Source organism: Tigriopus californicus, chromosome 5, assembly GCF_007210705.1.
Source record: "Tigriopus californicus strain San Diego chromosome 5, Tcal_SD_v2.1, whole genome shotgun sequence".
Lineage (NCBI taxonomy): Eukaryota > Metazoa > Arthropoda > Copepoda > Harpacticoida > Harpacticidae > Tigriopus > Tigriopus californicus.
Window position 1 is genome coordinate 16146494 of NC_081444.1, and position 12643 is coordinate 16159136.

Genomic DNA, 12643 nt, shown 5'->3' on the forward strand with positions numbered 1-12643 from the left:
CTGGTTACGAAGTTGGCACCAAATACGTCTTGAAACTTGAAACACTTTTTAAAATAATGCAATTTGCTTGATAATTTTATAAAATCAGTTCATTTAGTGTAGACTTCAGCACTTCGGCTCCAGTGCCTTATGTTGAGTTTTAAGTTCTACATAAAACTCCGTTTATAACGAAATTGGAGCAGCGTTCGCCATGACGTTATTGCATGTGGAACACGTGCCATCGACACGTCTCATGGAATGTAAAGTTCAACGAACTGATTGGGATCGAACGTATTAAGTCTCATTTTGCCTGGTTTGTCCACTTTAACCAAGTTATGGTACATAATTGTCCTGCCACACTCTAACTTGCCATCCATGCAACTGCCGATGGCTAAATTTGAGTTTGAAAATCTCGCATCAAGTGTACAATCGTCAGTGTTAATGTAAACTCTACGAGCAAGAATGGAATTTATGATGACAGATTCCGGTTCCCATAAGATATAACATTCTTTCTTCAGTTGAATCTGTTCTTGAGCTGACCCACTTAAACCCTCAGCTTAGGTCAGGTTTCAGGGAAATATGTGCATGTGCACTGGCCACGGGCCATTCCAATGAAAGGATGCCTGCAACCGGTTTCTATTTGTTCACCAAATCTTGGCACACTTTGGTCCCTCTGCCAAGGCTCTTATCTTTAGGAGATCCTCTGGTCTAAGCGAGTCAGACCTTTTCTTTCTCTTTTCACCTTTTCTTTCTCCTTTCACCTTTTCTAAAAGCAATGAATCCAATTGCGTACCGCACATGCAAAACCATCGTTTGTACGAGGGAGCACATCCTTTCCTAAAATCAATAGAATCTACATAGGATCTCTCGTTTGGCTACTTGGAAAGCCTCTTGAGATGTGGGTGTTAGAAAAATAATCTGGCCTTCAAGTCAATGACATAAGGTATTAAATGTCTGTTGAGACAAACTGTTGGCCAAATCAGTTTCTAGTAAAGAAGGCACTTTAAATGAAAGAGCACAAATGGGCGAATTGGAGCTTGAACTTTTGATCAATGAGATATTGTGCTTCGTGAAATGATTTTTGACCTTAGAGCATGTTGTAGTTGATCTATGTCAATAACCGTAAAGCCGACTGGATGGTGTTCACTTGTGATTAGTATCGTATGTTGGTACACTTGGCATGTTGGCATCAGATTTACTATAATCAGAATCCAAAGTTCATTGAACAGGGGCATAAGTTCACTTTTAAAACCTTGCCCTTTCCGAGAGAAATCCGTCATTCATGAAGGTCACTCTCACTTCTTGTTCAAAAATAATGCGGAAAGGCCTATCTGAAAACTGAATCTTAGCAGATTGATTTGGGGTTTGACCTTAAAGAAGATGCATTGAGGCAAAGTCAGCATGAAAGGTACCAGTCCAATATTCGTTAGTTCGTAATCATTCAATGTGCAGAGTGTTTATATCCTCTTTATTTAGATATCAAACATTCTATATGGACTTTGCATCTTTCCACCATCTTTCTAAAACTTCAAAAGGTTTCGCTTCAAAAGGTTTTTTTGGAATGAATGTTCTAAAAGAAAGGGAAAGCGTTGTCAAATTTCCTTACAACAGTCCTGAAGAAAGCTGAAAGCTGAAAGCACTTGGATGAGCAAAGAGACAACTGGAATCAAATTTGACAATTCGCCAAGAATAGTCCCAAGACCACTCAAGAGGCTGACACGGAATCAAAAACTAAATTGTTTCCAGACTAATCGCTCGAGTTCCTATTTTCTACACCATCATGGGTTTTGCCTTGGACGAACTTCATAGCCCCAAAGATTGGAAGACTGATATTCATGATATAAATGACCCAAACATTGACTTTCATGGGGTGCTTCATTACTCTTTGAGGGCCAGTCTCTTGTAAGAATAAGAGTGATGAGACTTATTATTCAACATGAGCTCGTGTTGCCTTCATCACTTTTTTTACAATGTTTTAGTTTACAATAGAGTGTTCATCATTCAAACGTGTTGGTCTAAACAATAGAGCGAATAGTGTTCTGGACATGACCTTTTCCGACAACGCTGGATCTGATACAGAATGTCCAAATGACGCCCATTAATCTGTCAGATCATTATGTTCTCGAGAGACGGTCGACCATTACTCAAAATGGCATCTTTATCGAATGTGTACCGGTAGCATTCTAAGATGAAAACTAAGCAAAACTGGCTGATGAGCGCTAGCTAGCAATATTGTCAATCATCAACATTTTTGGATGATACGACCAAGAGTTACAATAAATGCGCAAATATTTTGGTCCTTTTTCCTAATCTTTGCAACTCCATGTTTGTACTCTTTTTCCGTTTGAATTTCTTAACTCGCACCCTTTATCATCAAATCTGAAATTTGAGTGGTTCGAACAATAAACAATGTATTTGTTTGAAGAAACACGAGTGCAGAAGCATAGGTTAAAAAATCTATAGCATTTTAGTAAGAATAGCAATATGAAGTGAGCATTCCGGTTGTATGAGCCTTAACTCATGATGCTCTTTTTAGATTGTGGTTGACTTCAGCATTGCATACTTGTGATCATATCTTTTTCTTATTGGTCAGGCTCCGCTCCAGGAAGTAAAACACCACTTTATTGCTCCAACTTGCACGCCGAAAAGGAAAACATTATTAATTGTTCTGGTGGAGCGGAGTTATTTGCTTTGGGTGTTGTTGAAGAGACGGGTTTTATGATTACGCTAAATGCATTCTTAGTGCTAGTCGTTTCGACTCCATCCTTGACTGCTCGAATATACTTAAGAATAGGTATGTAATGAGACTATACTTGCAACAGTTTTACTCCAATTGTGCTCAACACTCCAATTATTATCACTTGGTCGCAATGCATTTTGAACCATTTGAAGGGAGAAAAGCAACCCTTTAATGCGGTATCAATATAGCCCTCATTGAAGAACTTATGACTATCCTTGTGCTAGCTTCTCATATCAATGAAAATTAATGTCAAGGATGTATGTCCGACAATGTTTTATTTTTTATCTTTCCGCTCAGTGCAGTGGGAACATTGTGCAAACAGAAAGGACATAATACCTTAGATAATTACCATTGATTGCAGCTTTTGAGTATCATAATATAACGATAACTGAGGGTCGGAAAAATAGTTTGTTATTTTGGTAAAAACAGTTGATTTTAAGTTATTAAAAGCAGCCAAAACAAGTTCCGAAAACGTAAAAATAAGTTATAAAAAGTATGATGGTGGTTTTAAATTGCATGATTATTGTTTTTTCAAAATATTCTTGCTCTTTGGATTGAGTCTTGCATCAGTAAAAAAAGATCTATTTCTGTGAAGAATCCTCAGTGAAAAACATCATTTCCCTTAAAAGAGACTATTGAATAATTGTTTTGGTTCTGACCTCAAGATTGCTCCATTTTGGCTACAAACGATGGGAGGTTTACCAATCGCCACTAAACAATATGCACGTAGAAGACAAGACCTCTAGTTAGATCACTTGTAATATGCCCCAATGTGCTCAACAGTCACTCTTAATGACAGCTTAGGGGATCAATGTCAAACAAATCATTGAGCGAGGACAAACATTGTCACCCAAGAGCGGCCTATACTTCTTTCCTTTATTTCGCCCGAATTTCCCCTAAAAAATGGCAAATTCCTTGAATTCCCCAGAAAATCCTCGGGTTTAGGTTATTCTATGGTTAAAGTTCGTGAAATTTTTATTTTGCCCAAAAGTGATTGAAATTGTTGAAAACTTAATTTAACTTAAAAATATATCTTTCCGACCCCTACCGATAATAATATCAGAAACGCATCCTGCCTGCCCCATCCTCCCAAATGTTGTCAGAAAATAGCATCATTGCTTATATTTGGTAGTTTAAAAACCACATTTCTCTCAAAATTGACGCACGTTTTCTTTATTGCTTGTTGTCCCTCACTGGAGAGCAGATATGTCTATAGGAATGGTTACACCTTTTTTAAAGCTCTTACATGGTAGGTAGCATATGGACTTTACCTGGAATGAAACTTACTAATCCTTGCACACAACCTCGAAATGGATGAAATAAACGGGCCTATGACTGGACAAAAACTGGGTTCAATGCGATTTTTAGTAGAAAACGACACAAATTACAATTAATCGGGACAAGCGTCGAAAAGTGTCTCTTCGGCACGACATGTCTCTCTACTATTTTAAAACAACTCTGTCCAACTCCAAGTGCTTCTTTTGTGCCTGAAGTATTTCTCAAGACCCGGAAAACAGAGTGACGGGACACGCTGTCTCTTGAAAGCTTTCTCTGTTCACCATGAGTGTGTTGAAAAAGGTTTGAACGTGAGCGATTCTTCAAGATATGGCACTGCATATTTTAATAAAAGATTGATTCGAACAACGTCAGCGCAAAAAATTGGGGACGAAGTCGAGACAGAAAAGTCTGGACCAATCATTAAACATTGCAACTATCGTTTGATTTTTCGCAAGTTGGCACTTTTGGGACGGATCATTACTTGTCCCCGGAGGCTGGATTTAACACCCTCAAGATTCGGGGATCGGGGAGTTATCTGGTACATGCTTACCTTATCCCATACAACTGTCAAAATTATTGGTATCGAGTTTATATAGAGAAAGCATATAAACGGGCTTGCCAAATAAACAAACTACATACAATGTCAAACAACTAACAAGGTAAGAATCTAGCACTTCTTAGTAAATTGAAATGGATAATCATCAAAATTTCTAAAACTATTGGTCTCCAAGGGGCTGGATATTTTCAATGTTGGTTATGAGCATCGCTTTCATCATTCATTGGCAATAGAAACTGGCTTAGTACGTCAACGGGAATGAAGGCCAAGAAAGGACTACGTAGTCGTACACTTGAATGGGAACAAGGCTTATTAAAAAAAATAAGGCTATTTTCAATTGTGGAAGTCGGTGGGTATGAGTGTTGTACTACCAATCAGATTGACTTACAATTGTCATGACATCCAGACACCAAAATGTGATCTCCAATGCGTGCATCTCTATCCCATTGTTCTTGGCTGGGGAGTGGAACGCGACAGTTTCACTCAAGTCTGGATCTTGGTTGTCGCCTTGGGAGAAATTCATGGCTGATGAATGATCACTCATTTATTGGCCATTGGACGACACACACATGGTTCAAGAACTCCTCTGCACTGATTCAAACCCCCAAGCATTTACTCACTGCACCGTTTGAGAACCTTCAAGATTCGTCAACGATCACCAGGCAACTCCTGACCTTCTTTCTAAGGAAACAAGGTGGAACTCTCCGGCTATTTCCTTCTCTTCGAGACCACAAAGACCGAGAAAAGCGAGAACACCAATCGAGAACGCTAGACCCAACCAAGAACCAACGGGCAAGTGGAACGAGAAAACCTCGTTGTGGGCGATTGAATGGCCAGAGCGCCCATTGGTATTCACCATTGAAACATTGGAACAATAGACTGAGCTAAACGAAAAGAGTGTCTGCTTTGCTTTGAAGCCAGATAGTAATATATTACAGAGAAAAGCCAAGACTCGTTGACTGATCTGGAGAGGTTTGTTTTTGAACAGTTGCATGGAAATGCAGTCACAGCATCAAAGAATCACGTTCGAATAGACGTACTTCTTTTCTCATGTAATCATCCGTTTTAGACTTGTATACTGACAACATGATTATTAGTACTTGAAGTATTCCCCGTCATGTTATATGAAAAAAGAATGCGTAACGTCAAGCGCAATTGGAGCTAAATGTTGAATCGGCCTATCTACTTTATCAAGTAGTCAACATATTTTTAGAATGAAACCAAGGCAAATTAGTCTTGAGGCTCGCTCTTTGGCCTGATGAGACTACCCGGGTTTCTAATGCAAATTTAGTTACGGTGCTCCCAGAGCATCGGGAATCAGACGGCCGAGTATAAAATAACCATCAGCATGAGAGAGGAAAACTGAGTAATGGTCACCAACGCGAAACTTGGATCAATTTCCTTCTACGCGTATTTTGTTTTCTTTGGGTTACACCACAACGCAAACGGAAACAACTGCTCCCTTGTCTAGAATAGCTATTTATTCAATGGCAATTGCTTTCTTTGCCCGAAGTTTACAAAAATGAGGCTTGAAGAAAGTTGATATGTTAACACGGCGGTTATAACTTCTGGTTAAGTGTTTGCTCAAACGCCATGACATCTAAATATGTTTTTCTTTGTCAAAGAGACAAAAGCAACAATTTTTGTACAAATTCATTTTTAAAGTAGCTCGAATAAGTGTTTTAAATCACTGAAAGTACATTAAAACATATGACTGTATAAACGCAGTCAATCAGTATTGAAAGTAATTTTAGTCATGTAATGGTATGAAATTTAAAAAAAAAACAACTCTTTATTGCGAGATGCAAGTCTCATTGGATACAGACATTTATATATACTATATGTGATTGTATGTACTGCTTTTGATGGCATCTTTGGTTGTTGGTAGGCCCATTCTGGGTTTGAGAGTCGCCATTCGAGGCGATTATCCACTAGATAAGCAGGGTTTTAGGCTTGGGTATGAAATTTTATAAACATCTATTTAGCAGCGGCTGATTTGTTACACCTTGAAAGTTGCGTTTTACACCTTAAAAGATCGAAAAATGGCCTAACTGTATTTCAAGTTATTTCTAAGACATATAAAATTTACCACAAGAAACGACCATCTTCTACCATTTTAAAAATTTCTTTAAAAGCTAAAAGTAGCACATACTGTCACACAAAACTTATAAAGGATGAAAAAATGTCCATCCTTTCTATTTAAGTACCAAGAACTACCCTATTTAATTATATTCTCAAAATGTTTCAACGAAAGATGAGATAGTTTACTTTTCAAACGTTTCGCACAAAATATTTTTTACGTACTAGAGAGGATTTTATTCAACGTAAATATAATTTTGTCCTAAGCTAAGATTAAGCTTGATTAAAGTTACGATTGACAAGTATTTCATCGTCATTGTGAAATATTGACATTGAGTAATTTTTAAGGGATATTGCAAACTACTTCCGTTTTTTTACTTGCTGGGAATGTCTCTGCATTTGCGCACCCGTCATTCGATGCCAAGCCGAACTAGAAAGGTCCTATATGACTTCGAAACCAACAAAAATAAGGACCGCATATTGACCACCTACTTTTTATTTCTACCCACACTTTGTCCAAACTCAAATTTGTCCAAGCTAAATTATAATCCAAAAATGGGCACAAGTTTAGAAAACACGGTAAGATGACAGATTACCGTAGATACCGAGATTGAAGAATCACTCGTCTAAAGCAAAAGAGTCTACCGAGGTCACAAGTATGAAGACATGTGATGGTTTGTGTTAGGTATTCGTAACGAACAAGCCGCTTATTCTTTATAATGGAAGAGTAGTGGATAGGTGGAAGGGTAAGAAGAAGTGTCTAGAACAGAAGAGAGTTACTAGAGGGAGTCAGAGTAGAGAAATCAACTATTGGAATGGATGGCAAAATAAAGTGTTTTTTGGTTAAACGAAGTTTTTAACTATTTTGGCCGTTTAAGAGTTTTAGGGGACAATGCGTGCTCTTTTCCTGCCGACGACTTTTTGGCGACTTTTTTTGGATCTTGGAGCCTGCACCCATCAGAGGTCGCTTTTTATCCTCGTACTCTTCTACTAGTGTGCCTACATGGCACAGCTGGTAGTAGCCGCCTCTAGGCGGAAGAACCTTCCCCCAGACGACTGAGGACGCCAATGCGGAACTTGGGCCCAGAAGAGACGTGATGTGTGCGGAATGGCCGTGGTTGCAGCGGGTGGGCATGGTGCAGCGGGATGGCCGTGGTCTCAGCGAGACCGTGGTGCGTGCGGAAGGCCCGTGGTTGCAGTGACCCGCCCGTGGGTGCAACGGAAGGTCCGTGGATGCAGCGTTGACTGGGCCAGGTCGACCGTGGGGTGTCCGAGGTGCGGGGGGAGACATCAATGCCTGGATGGTTGGGGAGGACTGGTGGACGTGGTGACCCGGATGGAGGATGGATCGTAGTCAAACCCTTCAACGCCTAGTCAAACCCCTCAACGCATTATTCTAGTCGCCACATTATTCAACTTTAGTCATACATACATCATTTATTTATTATGTTCATGCTTGTCTAGTCAAATGTCGCAATTCTCTAGCCATTCCCACCAAACCATCTGTGATATTTTTGTGCTTACGATACTCGACTTTATCGCCAAAACGTTCATTGACCAACACCTTGTTCTTTGTCACAATACTGATAACGTTTGAAGGTTGTCCGATGCCAATAAATCGAGTGATTTTGCTTGGGAGGAGCTTTAAGTCACTTAAGACGAAGTCAGCAACCACCTGTGACGTCACTCATTCACCCTCATGATCGCAGGAAAGATCCAAGATTAAGGCAGGGAACTTTTTTCGAACGACGTTGGCATAAGTAGAATATCCAATCACCCCAGGAGGAGGTGACTTGTTCATTTCCACACGGGTATCTAATGATCTTCCCCTATCAGGGGGACTAGAAGCCATGTTAGGAGATACCAATAAGATCGAGAGGAGTAACGTCCGTTCAGTTCAAGAACTGCGTTAAGACTGTGGTGGCTTTAATACTTTACTTTTCCCTACAATCGAAGAATGAAAACGTTAATAATCTTCTCGTATTTTGTTGTTCCATTTTTGAAGAATTTCTTTCTTTTGATCCTCTTTTCCTCACTATGCGTGTGAATGTATTTCTTTTGTTGTTTTTGGGTGCTAGGGTCGGAGGGATGAGCCTCGCCCGGCCAGCGAAGCCAGCCATCACATCGTCCTTATACTTTTTCCGATAGGCAGTGTCGGGTCCGTATCAGATTTGGTTCTCCGTCTGTGGGCAGGGATAGCGTCTAACAGTTTCCTTGAGAAAGGTCGGGGAGGAGGTTCGACCCGGGGACCTCTCTCGTACAAGGAAACTGCTCTTACCATTACACCACGTCTCCTTGTTATTGTTTATGGGACATTAAAGCAGGAAAGGAGGATGACGTCACCATCAAATTTTGAAAGGGATCTAATACATTTTGTCAAGAGATTTAATTAGAGTTCCAATTCATTTATCTATAATTGCCTTTCCGGTAGCATCTTTCAAGTCAGACTTGGACAAATTTTTAGATAGCATTCCAGATCAACCCTACAATCAAGGACTAGCTCGGTCTGCCAACTCAAATTCGTTGGTAGACCAAATGTCATATAAAAATTGAAAGGTAATATATAGACGAATTATAACCTTTCATTTTAATAGTACTGGGGATTACATTCCATGTAGCGGTTAGAAAAGCCCGTGAAAAACCAAACCAAAAGAAAAAAAATATACAAAAGAACTGGTTCATGTAGCATTGTTATTTCATATATTGTCAGAGTTTTACTCATTAACATGCTTAAGAAATACTTTTTGCAGAAAAAAACTGTTTTTGGACTGAATGGTCCTATTGTCAAATTTTATATTTTTTTTAGACAGACTTTGTCCTGTAACATGATATCAGGATATTAGGAGGTAAGACTATATTCATAAACACTAAGAGAAAGAAGATTGCAAAAACAATGTTCAAACAATTTTTGCCTTAAAAGCCACCATACTACATGTATTTGAATAACTGGACAAATTGAAACACTTTTTACCTTATCATAACTTATTTCATGAATGTCTTAACCTAAAAAAACGTTTAAGGCCAACATCACAAACAATTTTTCCTCACAGTAATAACTCTTCGCGTTAACTTGTCTGCAGACCACTAATCGCATTCAAATCTCTGGTTTGGTGCTCAATGTCAAAACTAGTTATTTTTCGACCTTTAGTGATTACATTCCTTGTAACGGTCAGAAATGCCCTTGAAAACTAAACCAAAAAAGTACTCTCAGTTCACACCAATTGGGCGTGCCAAAGGAATACCCTACTGAGATTGGGTCCAAGACGAGTTTCATACACTGCTTTTTGAACTAAATGCCGACCTAAGGTGAGAAAAGATAGCCTTTAGGCCTTTATTGTCATCTTCAAAGGTCAGGTACAAGGGGAGGTGGACTCTATCAACACTTTTTGAACATTAACGTACCTGCTTTGAATTGGATCGAAAAGATCAAGCCGCATTATAGTTTCGCCAATCCATGTTGACATGGTTGAAAGCGTTCTCCTTTATACCTTACTGAAATTAGGAAGGACAACCTTTGTCGTACGACTCAAAATGAAATAGTCCACACACATGTCTTTTACGCTACGCTGTAGTTTCTGTTGTTGTTACTATTGCTTAGCACTCCGCCCAATCATCATGAGGACGAAGAATCCGCATGGAAACGACCTTCGATCTTAGACAATAAGTTGGGAAAGATCGGGAAGGGACAAAGGCAGATGAGGTGATCAAGATATTGGTATTTTGGTGTGCGATGGCCTTTGTAGTTAATGGAAGAAATCAATGAACAATTCAATGAACAATCGCGTTCCTGCCAGAGGGAGGAGAATTGAGGCCAAATATCATTAGGACAATTATGTTTTATCATAAACGCTCATAATAGGGTGCTAAAGTGTGTCCTCAAGGCACTTTCATATTGAGACGGATTTGAGCACAAATTAGCGGCCAAACTTTTAAGAGCCGCTATCGAGAACTTTTCAAATAAGTCCTCCAAGATTTGATGGGCCCTTCTTCAAGTCGTCTTCGTCGTCTTCTTCATCTTTTGGTTCTAAAGGAGAGCGCGCAAGAGAGAGAGAATCTAATTTGGTGTCTTTGTCTGTATCCTTTCAGGTCATTTGGTATGCGATCCACGTAGTGGTTCGCATGGTCTTGGATTCCCTCTTGAAGCCTCCTACCCACTTGCTCACTCACTCGCTCTTCGCTCTTGTTGCCTGAGTTTTTGGCTCTCGTGATGTTTGATGCCTCGGTGGTTTCTCTCGGCAATCAGATTGCACTGGGAATGGACAAGTTGATCCCCTCGATCTTGACCATAACAGACCGTACGAAAGGTGGTACTCAGGAACGAGCGCTTTAAACACCCCAAATTCATATGTGATCCCTATAAGCTTCACATGAATGAGCCTCATTTGTTTTTGTTGTCGGAGGATTTCTGGGATTGCTGGCGTTTACCAGGACGTGTTTCGTATTTTCCTTCAAACTCGGGCTTCGCTCTAAACACGTGGCACAATTCACAACTCACAAATCAGCTTGCTTGTTTTGTGGAGTACATGGGTTTATAGGTACAAAAGTAAAGTGTCTCCTTCATAAAGGTTGAACTGCCCTTGTTCATTATAAGCATTTAGGTGTAGAGTCTTGTTTGCTCATGGTGATCACAAGGTAAGGCGACCCAAGACAACCAACTTTCTCCAATAGGTTCTCGATAGGTTTCTCCTTGAATTGAATTGGTGTTAAAATGATGAGAGAAGAGAGGAATGTCCTTGATGGAACTTTCATTGGTCTTTGAAAAATGATTTCTTCCACGAGATGACCATCATTCGGATTCAAGAAATAATAGATAAAGCTTTTGTCAGAGGTTGCTTTGAACAAACTAGGTTGATGCCAAATCGTCATGTTGACCATCCTTTTGTTTTAGTAGATTTATAATATTTCCATATTGGCAGTCCTGGAGTCCCTAATTCCGAGTACAAAGAAAAGGTTGTGATTCAAAGAGCAATGCAAAGTGCAAGTATGGAGGTCAAAATGAACACATAAACATGGGCTGAAGCAAGCAAAATTGGAAATGTAGAAGAAAGAGACACTAAAGACCCAAATTTTCAGGTTATATTATTTAATTTTTTTAATACTAATCAAATCAGGAAATGAAATCGAGCGCCAATTTTACAATGCTGAATCGCGCCTTCGAAGAAAAATCTAATAAACGCGTGGCAATCCAAACAACACTGATTTACTCAACAGTGATGATAAGACTCCTTTTCAGGCAGGCAGCACTTAGATTGAACAGATGAAAGGAGATCAGGTTTTTCAAATCCATCACATAGACCTAAACTTATCCTGAAACTTTGGTTCAATTTGTTGCTTTTGTTACAAAGCAATTCTTTCTAAGGGTTATACCAACAATCATGCACTTGTTTACAGCTCCAGTGATCAATCTGGTACATGGAACGCCACGAACGTTTGATCAATTTTGGATGGGGGCCAAACTTCGGCCAGTATTGAAACCCAGTGCCAAATGCCAAATGCTTCTAGCAGGTCCAATCCGACATGTCAGTTTTGATCGCAAACGAGATTGAAAAAACTTTTGTCAGGATTTTAATCCAAGTGTCGGTCAAATTTCCCGTGGTTGGGACCAATCCTTTTGAAAGTTGACGTGCTCAACTCAAGGTTCTCACACGTTGATTTGACCTTTAGCCCAATTGATGAGTCATAAATCACAGATGTACAGGGGTCGCACAAAGTATGGATTGAACTTTCGCGCCAAATGGCGTCGGAACCTTACGTTTTAGAATCACAAAACCGTCTTTTTCGCTTTCTACCTTCATTTGGGAACGAAAATTTAATTTTTCAAAACAAAAAAAAATTCCCACGTCCGTAAAGAGCCAGTAGTCGTTCGGCAACCAGATGCTCAAGACGCCGGACCTGTTGAGGACGAACGTGGGCCTGTACGTCTTCAGCAACGGCGGGAACAGGTAGGGCAGATCAAGAGCTTCAATTTGAGCCATCTAACCGTTCTGTAGAAGCAAAAATAACAGTCTCGG

General features: G+C 39.7%; 1 protein-coding gene across 1 annotated transcript in view; it reads right to left on the reverse strand.

Annotated features, from left to right (window-relative positions):
• LOC131880939 (probable G-protein coupled receptor No18) overlaps positions 1–5550 on the reverse strand; it is a 46637-nt gene extending 41087 nt beyond the window's left edge. Inside the window, exon 1 of the mRNA XM_059227671.1 lies at positions 4942–5550. Within this exon, the coding sequence (XP_059083654.1) occupies positions 4942–5097 (156 nt within the window). The 5' untranslated portion in view covers positions 5098–5550. The remainder of the gene's footprint in view (positions 1–4941) is intronic.
• Positions 5551–12643: the final 7093 nt, after the last annotated feature.